A 17,051-nucleotide genomic window follows, 5' to 3' on the forward strand; every position below is an offset into this window, starting at 1 on the left:
TGTGCACTTAGTGAACTCAAAGAAAATTAGCAGAGCTGGCCTTTTACCGAGAGAACCAAGTAAAGGTGTGAAACACAACGTAAGACAGGAGCCAGGTCATGACAAATCTGTAGGTCACCTTAAGATTTTGCTTTTTCTCGGGCCGGGCGCGGTGGCTCACGCCTGTAATCCTAGCACTCTGGGAGGCCGAGGCGGGTGGATCGCTCAAGGTCAGGAGTTCGAGACCAGCCTGAGCAAGAGCGAGACCCCGTCTCTACTAAAAATAGAAAGAAATTATACGGACAACTAAAAATATATATAGAAAAATTAGCCGGGCATAGTGGCGCATGCCTGTAGTCCCAGCTACTAGGGAGGCTGAGGCAGTAGGATCGCTTAAGCCGAGGAGTCTGAGGTTGCTGTGAGCTAAGCTGATGCCACGGCACTCACTCTAGCCTGGGCAACAAAGTGAGACTCTGTCTCCAAAAAAAAAAAAAAAAAGATTTTGCTTTTTCTCCTAAAAGCAGTAAGTAGTCACCAACATGTTTACAACAGAGATGTGACAAGGCTGAATTTGCCTCCTTAGTAATAATTCTGACTGTTTCCTGGAAAGTAGATTGGAAAGCGATCAGAGTAGATTCTGGAAAACTTAGTTAAAAGGCTATAGTAATATCAGGCAAAAGATCTTAGTTTGAACTATGAGCTACTCATTAAAATTGACTAATTAGCATTATCTGCAAGAAATACTGCTCAAAAATTCAATTACTGACCTTCTATCAATATTTTCGATTTAAACTCTTACTTTCATTCTATGTGAATATTATTTCTCCTAGAGTCGGGGAGGACCTCAGAGATAATTGAGCTCTGTTGTTCTCAAATTGTTTAAGAAGAAAAGGGAAAAAAAAGAAAAAAAGAAAAAAAAACACCGTAATTTTCCCGAATGAATTTTAATTCAGAACTCCCATAAAGAGAAAGCAGCTGAAAAGCTGCTCTAGGTAAAGGCCAGGTATAATTGTTCACTACTCAACCTGCCTCCCAAGCTCTGCAAGACATGACCCCTGCCCCCAGTGCTCTCTGGAGTGTCTGCTACAGACGGATAATGGATTTAGTCCAGCCCACATAGGGCAGACCCAGGACTTGAACTCAGATCTTCTGCTGCACAGAACAATGTCCTTTCCAGCACATCCTGAGGCTAATGATGTTTTGAAAACAAAGGCGCTGTTGCTTGCTTGTTTCCTTGACTGCCTTCCAGTGTCTACCACAGGGCTGGGAGACCAGGTGGTCAGTAAATATGTATGGAATTGCACAGAAGACCGCTGAATTCAGCATTGCCCAAGATGATATTTGTGTTTTTTTTCTTTTTTTTCCTCCCTCCCTCCCTTCCATCCTACCTTCTTTCTTATTTTCCTTTTTTTCTCTCCCTCCCTCCCTCTACCTTTTGCAATGAGAAGCAATTTCCACTACCATAAGATGCAGTTTTCAGCCATGGCAGGTCATCTAAACACCTGGGGTCATCTTGTCTCAGGGGCAGGTAGAATAGCATAGAGGTTTCAAGAAGACATTCTGCTTGGGTTTGAATCCTGCCTCCTATCTGCTGTATAATCTTCAGCCAGTCATTTAAAATCTCTATGCCTTAATTTCTCCATTCATAAAGTGAGATAAACTGAGGCTCTACAGTTGATCCAGGGCTCCACAACTGGGGCCATTTCCTGCATCTCAGCACAGCAGACTGGAGTCTATAAACTCCAGTCCTGGCCTACTACCCTGCAAACCTTAACGAATGAACCCTGCCTTTGGTCTTACCATACTCTGCCAACCACAGTACGGTTATCTTTCTTTGCCGCTGCACACTACACAGACGGCATGGGCTCTTGCTGCTCTACATGAGGGTCTTGATTACCAAGCCCACCAGTGGAGTCAAAAAGATAATTCAGATCCTGCTACTTACCTGCTAAGTGACCTTGGATGAATTAATTACATCTCTGCCTCATCAGTTCCCACATCTATAAAACAGATCCAATAGCACCTACTTCATAGAGTGAACATGAAAATTGGATGAAAAAACATGTTGTCATCATCGATACTCAGTCTCATTGGGTGATTACTGTGTGCTAAGGAATTTATATGCAAAATATCAGTGCTTGGGGAAAAAGAAAAGTAAGAAAAAAAAACAGCTAATGTGTATTGAATGTTTTCCAGGTGCCAGTCACTGTTCTAAGGACTCTATGTGGGTTAAAGCACCTAATCCTTAAAACAGCCCTATGATGTGGGGCACTATTATTACCTCCATTTTGCAGATGAGGAAATTGAGGCTCAAAGATGTTAGTAAGCTCCCTTGGAGTTAACACGTAAGCAGGCAACAAGGATGAGATTTGAACCCAGGCGGTCTAATTCCAGAATCTTTACACATAGCCAGCTCTATTGCCTGTTGTTATAGCTGCTTTGTGATTGCTGTTGTTGTTATTATTATTATTGCTATTACTATTAACCTCATTTCCTCTATAACTGGGATAGTCTCCTCTAGCTCCAATTATACTCAATTTCTCCTACCTATCGTACCTAATCTCCAGAAAACACTCTGCCAGACCCTGCAAGGAACTGCACCTCCCAGTATCCACACCCTTGAATCTGGGCTACAACTTTGGCCATCAGAATATGGTGGAAATGATGCTCTCTGACTTCCAAGGCAAAGCTGTAAAAAAATCTTACAGCTTCCTTTTGGTCTCAGGATGCTCCCTCTCTGAGCCCAGCTGCCATGCTGCAAGAAGCCCAGGCCACACGGAGAGGGTGTGTACAGCACTCTGGTTGACAGCCCCAGCTGCACTCTCAGCTGACAGCCAGCACAGACTGCTACCGCTGGGAGTGAGTCAGTTTGGAGGACTGGCTCAGTCAAGCCCCCAGATGACAGCAGCCACAGCCAACTTGAGAGAGCCCCTCCCCCGGCTGTATCAAGTCAACCTGCAGAATCATTAGAGATAATTATACAGTGTTGTTTTGAGCTACTAAGTTTTGGGGTGAATTGTTTTGCATCAATAGATAACCAAAATAGTCCTTTGCCTTCCAGTCCAATATAAGTTTCTAAAAAGCCTTGAAGCCAAGTACTAATTATCTATAGTCAAGCACTCACTAAATTGAACTCGTAGCATTTCTTTGGGGTAACAATAAATTAATGAACATTTATGGACCTTGGGGCACTTTATTAACTTTTCTGTGCCTCAGTTCCCTTATCTGTAAAACAGAAATAGTAAAAGTGCCTAGTTCATAAGCTCGTAGTGAGAAGGAAATTAGTTAATTCATATAAGATGCTTAAGAAGAGAGCTTGACCTTTAGAATACATATACTAAGTGACAGCTCCTCCCTTCTTCTCTCTCTTCCTCCCTTTTAACTGATTCAGGCACTTTACTGGGTTCTTTAAATTTTAAAATCTTAATTTTCATACTTAACCTGAAGGCAACTGTTATTATCCCATTTTGCAAATGAGGTGCAAGGCCATCCATAAAGCTCTGTGGCTGATAAGCGATAGAGCCGGGATCAGGACCCAGTCCCTAAAAGGCTAAAGCCTGGTGTGCTCTTTCCCTACTCCCCTCTCCCACTCTGCCTCAACAACGCCACCCTTCCTGGGACAAGTAAAAATTTCAAGCACCTGTTGTCCTATCGGCACCTGGGCACCTGCTCTGTGCCCACACTTCCCAGAGACCTCAGCAAGCAGACACATGGAAGCAGAAGCCTTGCAATCAGTTCATTTGCAAATACCAGCTTGCTCAGCTAGAGGTGGCCCAAGGTTCCCAGTGTTAGCACCTCTGTCTGACACCCCCGATGGCGGAGAGGTGCCCTGCAGTGTGAGAAATGCTCATTAAAGCCTCAGATGCAGGTGTCAGGAAGCAGCCCCCAGCCAGGCCAAGGAAGTTCAGCTCTCCTGGGAAGGCTACTGAGGAGTGAGCCACGGAGCTCAGTTCTTGAACTCTGCCCCCCTCCAGCAGGACCCAGCATTCAGTACTCTTAAAGTAATATCATTGAGTGACTCGCCAGTGGTGGGATTACAGACACCCTCTCCAGGTGAGAAGAATGTTAGGATTAGGGCAAGTTTTCTCCTTGCAGGAGGAGAAGGGGCAACACCGTGAGCTCTTTCTTTGAAGGTGCCAGTGGTGGCAGGGCCGTTTCTAGCCATCCACACCTGACAGCTTGCACAAGGAGAGAAGAGAGTCATTCAAGATGTGGACACCTGTGCTCAGAACAGTGCAGCAACCTGCCCAGGGTCCCACAGCTCACTCCTGGTAGGCCATGGTCTCAGATCCAGACCCCTGATTCTCTCCAGTGTTCTCCCCTCAGTTTTGTCCCTCCTTCCTCCCTTCTAACGCCTGTACAGCTGCTCTCTTCCTAGAGTCCTCCTGAATCTTCCCTGGACATGTCCTACGTGATAATGCTCTGTGCTCTGTGCTGTGCACATTCTGCCCACCTTTAATAAATGTGCCCGCCCAGGGTCTCTGGACCTGTGGACCTTATCATCCATTCTCTGAGGTGACAATCAAAACAAGACAGATGTATCTCTTGGAAGTCTGGTAATGGTTAAACGCTGCCTTCCTCAACCAGATTTGCATTTAGCCTGGTTAATTCTTAGTATGCAGTTTCCTCGCCTAAAGATCTGATCAAAAGACAACTTTTGTGGTGTTATGAGATGAATCACACCTGCTCCCAGACTCATGCATCAAAGTCCTAACCCTCAGAACCCCAGAATGTGACTGTATTTGGAGATAAGGTTTTTAAAGTGGTAATTAAGTTAAAATGAGGTCATCAAGGGTCAGCCCTCATCCAATATGACTGATATAATTTTAATAAGAGGAGATTAGGGCACAGATGAACACAGAGGGAAGATAGTGTGAAGACACAAGGAGAAGACGACCATCTACAAACCAAAGAGAGAGACCCCAGAAGAAACCAACATGGCTGACACCTTGATCTCGAACTTCTGGTCTCCAAAACTGTGAGAAAATGAATTTCTGTTGTTTAATCCACCCAGTCCACAGTACTCAGTTATGGCAGCCCTAGCAAACTAATGCATATGGGGAGAATTTCCTGGTTGCCAACGGAGCCCTTTGCCACGCCTGCTCTAAAAGACGTTTCACAGCTCTATTCACTGTGTTCATCTCTAAATCTTCCACAGCGCCCAATGCAGCTCACATGGCAGATGCCTGATGGATCTACATGGAAACTACTTTAGAGACTCACTCATGGTGGCAGGTTGGGCACCCGTCGCACAGGACAGGAAAGCCATTTTGTGTGACAGGACCCCTTTCCTAGTCCCTGGTTCAAAGCACTGCAACAAGTAAGAACTTGGCAGAAGAAATTCTATTTTATCCACAAAATAATTATCACAAACTAATATGTGCAAAGCAGTAGACTCAACATTGGAGGGAATGGGGAAAACAGAGATGAACATGAACAAGTGTGTAAGGAGGAGGTTTCATAAAGGGGAAAAGAGAGAGAAATAGGCTGCTAAGAAAGGGAGTTTAGATTAATGGGAACTTAAAATAAGGAGCTTTCTATATTGGCTGGTGCAATCAGGAAAGACTTCATGGAGGAGGCAGCACTAGCTCTGAGTTGAGAAGAATGAGAGGAAAAAGTGCATGGATGGGGTAGTTACGTTGAAGGGACTGCTTAGGAGGGTATACTGGATTTGAAATCTTGACTGCCAATAGAAGAGGACGGTTAAGAGGATAAGATTTAGATTTATAGATTTAGGTAGACTCTTGTCACTTTTCCTTACATCAGAATTGCTGAACCTGAGCACCACTGACTTTTGGGGCCAGGTAATTACTTGTTGTGGGAACTGCCCTGTGCAGAATTCCCTCTGTTGTTATGATAATCAAAAATGTCTTAAGACAATTCCAAATGTTCCCTGGGGACAAAGTCACCCCCAGCCGAGAACCGCTGGTTTACATTGTAGCTCTGCACCAATTACTTGAACTTTCTGAGCTTCAATGTCCTGGTCTGTGCAACAGGGTAACAATCATATATATATATATGTAAACATGTGGCTGACACAGAGCCTGCAAGCTGACTATGACATGGCCTCATTCTTTCTAAGAATGGATCTCTTGGCTTTAAATAAAACTGAAGGTAGCCCTTGGTGTGGCTTCCTTGCCACCCCAAAATGCACCATCTGTGTTGCATTTACCTCTGCAGTAACCAAACGTCAGCTAATGCTGGGTAGGTGCCCATGGAGCTGGAGGTGGTGGTGGCACTTACCTCTCTCTAGGCAGCTGGTGGTTGGGATTATGGCGGCAGCGTACACTAAGGCCAAAGAGCTTGCGGGCAGTGCGTTGGATCTTTTGTCTCTGTGCCTCCATGGCGCTCTGCAGGAGCTTGTAGCGGTTCTGCAAGTCCCAATCGTTGCCCCAGTGCTGATGGATGCTCCCGATGGTCAGGAAGTGGTTGCTGGGGAGACGCTTCATAAACGATTTAAACTCATCTAGCAAAAGACAAGGGCCAAGAGAGAAGGACTAAACGTGACAGCCCCTTTCTGAAGTTGCCTGAAATACTTAGCCCCACCTGCCAATAAAGTAGGCCTGCAAATTCTAAAAAACAAGCAAACAGACAAACAAAAAAACACCTTTTCTGAGGTCCATAGAACATTGCACTAGCCTGTCCTGTCCCTACTAGACAGGACAAAATCTACTGTGCTTTTAAATGAAGTGAATATGCATACTGCATCCTTGCTTAAGATCAGGCTTCCAAAACTTCTGTCACTGGAATGCCAATGTTCAAATAATATTCACATATCATTCTATTTACTTAACATTTTCTTTGAATCAAAGCACAGTTTGTTATTTAAAAATTGAGAACAGTTTTATCCAATTCTATATAGAAAGTCACTATTGCATGCCTTCAGTAGACTGGCAGCTGAAAAATAAATATGATGAAAATAATGTTAGTAAATTCTACTCAGATACTGTTGCCTGCTAAATGATCAAACCTCCATGCCTGCTATCACTTTGAAATACAGGAAATTAGCAAGTGTACTAGAGGTGTTAAAGGCATGTTAGCAGCAAACTGAAACTTTCTCTTTGATGTAATCTGCAGGTTTGACAGAGAACTAAAAAAATGGATCAACCTCCCCACTCAGTGATCCAGTACTATCTGAAGCTGCATGTGTTCCTATCCAGCATCATCTCACATTTTGGAAAACTGCAGCTTGAGAGACGGTGACAAACTCTGGTGTCTCCCGGGTGAAAGTTTCTACCTCCGTGTGTGATGTTGCGTTTCAGCATCAGCATGTAAGGCTACAGCTTGACACAGACTTGGAAATTGTCTAGTTCAGCTTTCCTGTTCTCTGCGCAGAAAAACTGAAGCCCAAAAGTAATAAAATGTTTTTCTAAAGGTAGCAGAACTGATAAGCAATGAGATCAAGGTGTAAGAGCTGAGCTGTTGCTCTCAAATCTAACACTCCTATCTCCCCATTTCCACCATCCACTTCCGACTACCGGGAAAATTAAAGAATTTAGGGGTTGATCATTTCGTCAGAAAAAAGACCAATGGCTGGATTACACTATATATACAAGGGCTATCCGGAAAGTATCCAGCGATGGATACATAGATGCAATGGCTGGATACTTTTCAGACAGCCCTTGTATATCTGCAGCCTAACACTTACATTTCATGTTATAAAACCTACATGGGGATTCTAGGTTTATCATGCATTCATTTTATTTAAAAAATACTTACATAGCCCTTGATAGGCACTAGGCACAGACCTAATGACCTGACACATATCACGGAGTTTTACGGCAAACCTATGAGCTAGGTAGTTTTAGTGCCTCCGTTTTATAGAAACTAGGGCACAAAAAAGTCTGCTAACTTCAAATGGCCATGGTCAAATCCTATGTTCTTACTTAGGATATTACCTTTCCTCTCAGCATATAAAGAGGACAATCCTGAGGCTCAGTATACTAGGAGAAAACATGCATAAAAGGGTGATGAAAACAGCAGTCTCTGACTCCTAGCAAACCTCAGGCACTTCACTATGGATAGTTAGACACGCAAGAGTTCAAATCACATCTTGACCACTGAACAGCTGTAGGACCCTTACTTGTTCAAGGCCTCAGTTTCCTGATCTGTCAAACAGGTATAATCGTATCTAGTCCAGAGGTTGAGAGTGTGACATAGGACCATATTTGCCTAAACAGTTCCCGATAGAGAGAAAGTACTCAGTGGGTGGTAGTGGAAGATGCACAGGGGAACGCGGGACTCTACACTGGTTGGTTTACTCAGTGAGCTGGCTGGAGGCAGGAGACCAGCCCTAATGGTGCTGTGCTCTTTTGCCCAGCCCGACTGTCCTCCCACGGAAGACGTGCAGCTCATCATCCAGAGGGCTCTGCTGACCTCAGAGGGGCTAACAGTGCTTCCGATGAATCAAAATTTGGGTCTGATAAGAAAAATAGAATTTAAAAGTTAAATGCTTTAACTTTCTTGACTGAAAGTAGAGTACAACCCCATCTGCAAAGGAGAGAGGTATAAACTGCCATTTATGTGTAGAAACTAGGTCCCGTTTGGCCACCAACAATCAGGAATCAAAGGCTTTTACTTTGGGCTGGTCATGAATTCTTCCAAATTACCTGGGGCTGAGTCATTAAAGTTAAAGGCTGAAAATGAACAGAGGGAACACTAACACAAGCCACAGATGAACGTATAGATGGATGGATGGATTTGTCTGAATGAATAAAACCATTTCAAATGCACAAGTATAGGATATCTAGAGGGAATGTATGCATTATAGGGAGAAAGCGTGACGTAGATCATTTCATTGGTCTGGTCAGCTTTTTTGGCAACATCTCAGTTTCCTCATCTACCCACTCAAAGTGGTTTCTCTTCCTTGGGAATAAGAATTGTATTCTAAAGGTCCCAACTCCTTCAGCATACAGCCTGCATTCCCCTCTTTTTTTTTTTAGCAATCAGTGGAATCGCTTTGCAAAAGCATTTTTTCCAAATTCTTCTTTAATTTGGGGACAAATAATGATCATAACACATTTTCATCATGAACTTGTCTCTCTTAGGGACTCTCAAGATTTTAAATGGACTAATGGGTGCAGGTTCACGAGGTACCCACAGCTCCATGGGAGTTCCGTGACTCTGGAAGAGCAGAATTCCTGATGCATCTTGGGCTCCCAGAGCTGATTTGGGGCTTAGACTTTATGGAAACTCAGTTGTTTGCAAATATTGCTTCATAGAACTCTACTTTTATCTATGGTACACAGCAGCTCCAAGGTAAGATTTTGTTTGATCAAAGAGTTTCTTGGCTAAAGACTTAAATAAATTCAAACATTAAAAACATAAAAGTGTCCTCTCATTTATCAGATGAGGGAACCTAAAGCCTGGGAGGTGGGTAAAGTAGAATTAATAAGTTACAAAGGTTGTCACGAGCACTGAATTTGGAATCAGGGATTCCATTACCAACGCTGTCATTTACTAACTGTAATCCTAGGGAAGACACTGGGTCTTGGTGTCTTCCCTCCTCTATATGACAGGAATATCACTGTTTACTTTAATGTGGTTGTTGTAACAGATTTAAGGACTATGAAGTTGTTTTAAAACGGGAATGTTCTATGTATAGGTCCATTTACTTAACAGATATTTGAGCACATGTTATATACTATCTGCTTGGAATCTCCTCTTGGAAGGCTCAAGGATTCTTAAGCTTGTCATGTCTAAAAGTGAGCACATGGTCCCCTTTCTAAACCTTCCAGGGTGTTCTAGCTCAGTGAAGGATACCAGTATCCATTAAGTTACCTAACATGCATATCTAAAAGAAGTTCTTAGATAACATCCCAATACACCTCTTCTCTTCAATTCTCACAGCCAGTCTAACACCGAGCCCTGCCAATTTTTCCTTCTTAATATCTTGGCATCTCTGTGCATTTCTTGTTTTTACTACTTATACTATATCCCTAATCCACATCATGGCCATCTCTCTCCCAGGCCCCTTGTGCCTCCCCTGGGTCTGCCTGAACTCACTCTCTGACATCTGACCACAGTCAGCTACTTCGACCTCTGCCCTCCCTCAAGGTGGCCTTCCCTGACCATATTGAACCCCAACTCCACATCATTTCCTCATAGCAGCTCCCCCTTCTTTACACATGTACCCTTGTAATTTCATAATCATCTACATGGTTATATAATTAATGCCTGGCTTGCTGAGAAAAACAACAATGAAAGCTCCATGAAGGCAAAGATCCAACTTTGGACTTTGCCCACTTTATAACCTTGGATAAATGACTCTCCTTGTCTGATATTCATTTTTCTGAACCATGAAAAGCAGAAAACAACTAAGTTCCCAGAGAAGTGACTTCCAGCTTCAATAGTCTGTGGATTCTTTAAAAATTCCTATCTATACCTATATGCACATATGTATATACACATGCATATACATACATACACATAGAGATGTGTGTTTGACTATCATTTTATAGAGGGACAGACACACAAATGCACACACAGAGACCCGGGAATCAATACAACTCCCTTTGACCTTTGACTCTCCTCTCTCCAGAGACTTCCTGTGCAGATGTATTCTCTCTGTCTTCTGGGTCCAACAGAGACAATACATCCTATGACCACACACTGGATTATGCTCTTCATTACTTCACTCGGTGGAGATTTATTGAGTGCCTCCTCTGTGACAGCTACTACACCTGGCTCCAGACTCTCCAAAGCGAGAGAGTGGGGGTCACTGGATTTTCCCTCACAGTCGTCCTAATTCCAGTTGGATTAGTTCCCTTTCCAGGCTTGGCTCAAGGCCATTCGTGCAGTGGCACTAGTGAGGCCCTACCTGAATTCTCCAGGTCCTTATAAGCTTCGGCCCAGGACTTGGCCATGTTGGCCAGCGTGTACTCCATGATCTGGATGTCGGTGATGGGGCAGTTGCACTGCGGGAACTCCTCGGCACACTGGCAGCGACACTGGCTGTTCTGGCACAGGTACTCCCCCTCGCCATTGCACATGATGTAGCTCAGGGCCGACTGGACAAACTTCTCTTGCAGATACTGAGGGAAGATTATCTGAAGACCTGTTGAGAATAGCAAGAAGGGGAAACAGAAAGGTTAAAAAAAGGTGTTTCATTAACAGTTTCCAAAGGTGATACATGGGAATCTGAAGCTGCTAGATTTCTCCCTGTGCACTGGAACCAAAATATTTCTGGGCCTACCTAGATCCAGACAGGGCATAATCGGAGAGGCCTCCGGTTGCATCACTTTTACTTAAACTTCTCAGGTCATGGCCTTGGCCATCTCTGAAGTGCATACTCTATTCTGTGATGATAGGACAGAGACTAAAGATATATACCTTTTCCATTTTGGGAGAAAACTCTTACTGAAAGCATAACACAATTGTTTATCATTCCTTATTTCCTTCATTTCTTTCCTTTCCTCTCCTAAAATATTTATAAACCCTATGTATGAAGCACAACTCCTGAGCTGGGCACTGGGCCTATAGAGATTAAAAAAAGACACAACCCTCGCCCTTGGGGAGTTTACAATGTCATCAGCAGCGACAGACATGGACACACATCATCATAACATAGCTTTATAGGCCTATAGAACTCACAGCCATATGAGGCAACTGAGCAGCGGAAGACTGCAAATAACATTGTTTAGGTAGCAGGGAAACCTTCCTAGAGGAGACAGAATTTGGGCTGGCTGAAAAGCAAGTAAGAGATCACCATGTTAAGGGCAGAACAGGAAGGACATTCCAAAAAGAGGGAAGATATAATGTACCTGGGTGTTCCTAGTGAATGAAATGGACTTGGTCGGGCTGGGGTGCAGTGCTGTAGGAAAACAGGTTGTGCAGACAGGCAGAGGCCAGAATGCAAAGGACTTTACTATATGCTAAGGAATTTTGACTTTACCCTGTGGCTCATGGCTCTACACTGGTAGCTGTAAAGGGTAAGAGTGATATACTCAGAGCGATATAATTTAATAGGACCATGGTATCATTAAAAACTAGAATATCACTAAGGACAGACATCAGAAGTAATTAATTTCCCCTTCTTTGCTCTAGAAATAAAGAAGCCATGGCCCATCAAGGGGGGAATGACTAGCCCATGGTTATGGGCCCCTCTTGATCACATCTCATGATCTTTTCTCTATACTTGAATTATCAAAGACTTAATCCTGAGAGCCAATGATGGAGGAGGATTTATCAGGGTATGGATGCTACTCTGGTACCCTTGAAATGTTAGCACAGCAGGCCGTTGTCTGTGGTGCCCGGATAGAAGAGCAAGTCTGGGCTAACTTAATTCATTAAGGCATTTTTACCTTGGACATTTCTCTTTGCCTCATCTGGAGCTGCTAACAGTTTTAGCCTCCAATACATATAAGGTAATAGTTTTACTACCCATGGTGTAAAAGAGAACCGTATTCTTATTTGGATTATTGTTTTGCCTCATTCATGCCTCAGGAACACCCCCTAATCCTACTCATCAGGGACTCACTGAATAAAATCAGCATTTCTTTCACTTTCTACTTCACAGCTGTGTTTCTAGATTTTTTTTTAAAATCTTTCCCTCTCTTTTCTTCAAATAATGAAGATCCAGCAGTTCAATCTGCCTTCGTATGACAGCTAAAAAAGGATGTTTTCAGAGGGGCATTGTGGGAGGGCGGACGGTGCCTCCCGCACGGCTGACGCAGGAAACCACAACCCCGCAGTCCAGCGCTGGGCACGGCTGCAGCCGGACTCCTCTCCTGGCTCCCTAGGCCACCTCCAGAAAATTATTCAGCTCCACTGTTTCTTCTGCAAAATGGAGACACTTTTAGTACCCACCTCCGAGCTTTGATTGAGAGGACTGAACGAAAGAACCCCTGCAAGTTGTCTGGAACCAATCCTGGCACACAGGAAGCATTTTTGATGTGATGATGATGATGCCACTCCCCTGATTAAAGGGTTCAAAGGTTTAACAAAAACTTGAGGATAAATGAAGGAACAATAGCTATGGGTATTTAATCAGAAGGCAGTCGTCAGATATTCGGAGGGCTTGCACAGGGAAGAGGGTTTAGAATTCTGTGCCTGTTGAACCAGCACCGTTGGGTGGTCTGTTGAGGAAGGTGCATAAGTCAAGATGCGTGGAAAGGACTCTGGCAGATTGAGCTATGCCCCTGGACGGTGGTCTGTTGTAAGTCTGTGCCAATGAGCAAGGGGTCCTATGAGTTTGAGTGATTGCTTGGAAGGGCTACTGCACATGGGTAGGATACAGAGACCAAAAGGTGGGGCCAAGCAAATCAAGCTGTAAAGTCCCTTCTGAACAGAGGCTACAATTCTTTCGGAGTTTGCATTATTGAGTCGTTTTATCTATATCACCGTTTTCTCTTCCAGAGCAAAATTTATTTTTAGCTGATACCAATCCCCTACAGGCAACTGGGTCTATGGATTGGGGTTAAGATTCCGTCGCTTAAAGGAACTCTATAGACTATATTCTCAGTGCTGTTTTTTTCTAGCTGGCTCATCATTTTCTTGCTCCCTTTTGTAGGGGATAAAATATTCTATTCTTGGTCCCAGCCCAAAAGGAATTTTGGGAGAGCATTTTTAGAAAATTGCGTCCAATCATTTCTCCATTTGGCAAGGATACAAAAGGCAGCATTACCTACCCCGTTTAACGCAACAGATGAAGTTTGGGTTTGGGGGTTTTCTGGGAGCAGCTGAAACACAAAACTGGCTGCTCTTTAAAAATGGAAACTCAGAACATGCCGAGCTGTCTCTGAGGCAGAATCTCCTGGGCAATTTCGAAAGAGAATAATGAAGACATAGCAATTAAAAAGCACTTTTCTGCAAAATGTCATTACTGTTTAAAGTTACATAACCATTTCTACGGCAGCGGAGGTTCACACAGCAGTCACAGCCAGAGTCGTCGCCTGATGACCTGTGTCCAACAAAGAGGCCATTGCCGACCTCCTGCGTTGGCGCCTGAATCCCGCCTGCTTCAATGGGAGTCATAAATAATTTGGAGGGGGATTTGGCCTGTGGAACCACTGTTTGAAAGATATACAGCTGCCGGCTGGGGTGGAATATTCTGTCCCCACAGTTCCCAAAGACACACCACACACACACACATACACACACACACACACACACAGAGAAAGAAAAACTGAGAAAATGAGACAGAAAAAGGCTACCATTATTGCCAAGCATATAAATTTTGCCTCACAAAACCCAGGCAGGCAATAGTTGAGAGTTTCATTTGAACACCCACTCACCCACGCTGAACATATGGAATACTCCCCCCCAATCCCAATAGCTTTATATACATATATGTACACGCACACACACATATAATCTTATGATATTTTAGAGTGGAATATTTCACTGTTCCCGAGAGTGAGCAAGCGATGTGTATGTAGGAAAGCCCAATCTATCTTGCTTCTCTTCTCCTGACTTTTGCCCCATTATTCTGCCTCTCAATTCATTTTCAACACTTATATCTCACAACATGTTTTGTAGTTTGTACGGAGTTTTGTGTGCTGAGATGTTATTTCTCCTCTTCTCTGTCACTGGTGGGATATCTCTATTTCCCTGCCTCCCTCCTTCCTCTTATCTCCTAATAGTCTCTTCTTTACTCAGAACACTCCAGAAACCCTGCCCTCTTCTTAGAAGCATCAGTATTGCTCCTCCTGCAGTCTCTGCAATTGCCCTTCTCTGTGCATTGAATATTCTCTCCCCACGGCTCTGCATGGCTCCCCTGTCCTGTAATCCAGACCTTCCTAGATCCAAGTTAAAGGGCATCTTCTATTTTCTTCAAAGGATTAATTATGGGCTGAAATTATCTTTTTAATTTGTTTTTAAATATTATTCTATCTCCCCCAGTAGAAAGTGGGCTTTATGGAGGGAAGGGCCTGTCTGCCCACTGCAGACACCCAGAGTGTAAACTAAGGCAGAGCCCAGTGTAGGCTCCAGCCATCGATTTGTGGATTGAAGAAACTACCCTCTTCCTCATTGGAGCTGAAAAGAAAGACACCCCATTAGGCTTCTCGGGCTTTAAAATCATAAAATTAGGTGACCAGTCCAAAGTCCTACAACTAAAGTAACGGGATCCGGACTGAAATCCAGAAATTTGAACTGCGTTCTGACATATGTGAGGGTCCTTCTACCTCTCTGGGAAAGAGCAGGGACTGAGGCAAACTCCTGGCTTAGCACCCCTGTGGTAGCTTCACACAGAGGGACCTCTGGCAGTGTTTCAGGCTCTCTGAAACTCAGTGTTTGCCTGTGAGGTTGAAATCCTCATCTCATCATACCCTAATGAGGAGAGAAAAGGCATCAACTTATCCCACACCCTGGCTGCTGTGAACTGCATGTCTGTGTTCTGTCCCCTCCCCACCCCCACACTCATATGTTGACACCCTAACATCGAATGCCATGGTATTGGGAAGTGGAAACTTTGGGAGGTGTTAATAATTAGGTTTAGATAAGGCCATGAGGTGGTGCCCTCATGATGGGATTAGTGCCCTAAAAAGAGGAGGAAGAAACAGGACAGCGCGCGTGTGCCCTCTCTCTCTCTCTCTCTCTCTCTTCCCTTCTCACTCTCCATGACCACACACCAAGGACAGTCCACGCGAGCACACAGTGGGAAGGCAGCTGACTACAAGCCAGGAAGCTGTACCTTCTGTTGTCATCTCGATCTTGGACTCCCCAGCATTCAGAACTGTGACAAATAATTTTCTTTTGTGTAAGTCACACGGGCTATGGTATTTTGTTACAGCAACTCGAGAAGACTAAGACACCGGCCTAATTAAGTGTTAAATTAATGTTAGGTTTCTCGCAATTTACCACACATCAGATTATAACCTATTACCTGGACAAATTTGAACTCTTTTTGGGAAAATCTGCCCTGAATAGATCTTTTGTGCCACTACAAAATATGCCAAAGGTGCATTTTCTGTTAACAGCATTATAATAATTATTATAGGTCTTGGTTTTTATCATTCCATTATTTTTACTTCTGTGTATTTTCTTCCCTCCCTGCCTTTCTCTATTTCTCCTCTCCTCCCTTCTTCCTTTTCATCGTTTCTTCTTTTCTTCCCTCTTTCCCTCTTCTCTTCTCTCCATGCATATCCCTTAGGCTCTACTGTGTGCCAGGCACCATGCTATGGATACCAGCATGAATAGGGCAGGCAACTCCCTCTTGTTGCAGACCTTATAGTTTAGTGAGAGAGAGAGAGAGACACGTAAACTAGCATCTTAGATGCGGTGAGACCAGTGCTCTAGTAGAAGCACAAGTTTTTTTGGAACACAGAGGAGGAACATCTAACCCAGAATGGAGTAGGGGTGGCCAAAGGCACTCTCTTCTCTCCTAAATGAAGTGGCATTTAAGCTGAGACTTAGTGGATAAACAAGTATTTGGGGACGAGGAATGCACAAAAATTGGAAATAGCATGTCATAAGGCCACTGGCAATAGAATTTCCAGCCGAGAATAAACCTTAAGGTTCATCTTCTTGTGTTAGTTTGTTTGCTTCCACGTTCCTTACAGAAGAGGAGAAAGAGTTCCCGCGCCTGAGCTATCAAAACCCTGAAGGGAAGAATGACACAGAGCCGAGATGTGAGAGCTCATTAGAGGATCAGCACCTCTTCTAGCAACAAGGGTTAAAGATCCTCTTTCATTACACCAGGGATTCTGAGATTCGGAAAAAGAAATGGGGTCTTACTGCATTGTTGAGATTCAAGCATTGGGGAATACTCAAGTAACAGAAGAACTTTCGGGGAAACCCTACATTGGATCCCTGGAGACCTTCAAAGGTGATGTCAGTATTGCTAACATGGGCACTTGGTTCAGTCGACCATGCTCATGAGGCTGGGGAACATTGACTGTCTAGAAAAGACGGTTTCATCAACATAAGCTGCAAGTGCAACTCAGATATGAAGGTTATTACCCAATCTGCATCTCTGACCCTGGTCCTGCTATTTTGCTGACAGGAAACTTTAGCCTCTTTCTCCTTCCTTCAACAAGCAGTACATCAGGGATTGTAGGAGAAGATAAAAAAAGAAGCTAAAACATGTTTCCTGACACAGGACACAGAGGGGTCACTTAGAGATTCAAAAC

At 43.8% G+C, this 17,051-nt stretch overlaps 1 protein-coding gene across 1 annotated transcript in view; it reads right to left on the reverse strand.

Annotated features, from left to right (window-relative positions):
- The window catches only part of BRINP1 (BMP/retinoic acid inducible neural specific 1), a 177,793-nt gene that overhangs the window by 26,788 nt on the left and 133,954 nt on the right, over positions 1-17,051 (reverse strand). The window contains exons 6-7 of the mRNA XM_069474599.1: positions 10,799-11,035; positions 6,223-6,445 (exon numbers count right to left, since the gene is read on the reverse strand). Coding sequence (XP_069330700.1) covers positions 6,223-6,445; positions 10,799-11,035 — 460 coding nt within the window. The remainder of the gene's footprint in view (positions 1-6,222; positions 6,446-10,798; positions 11,036-17,051) is intronic.

Source organism: Eulemur rufifrons, chromosome 7, assembly GCF_041146395.1.
Source record: "Eulemur rufifrons isolate Redbay chromosome 7, OSU_ERuf_1, whole genome shotgun sequence".
Taxonomy (NCBI): Eukaryota; Metazoa; Chordata; class Mammalia; order Primates; family Lemuridae; genus Eulemur; species Eulemur rufifrons.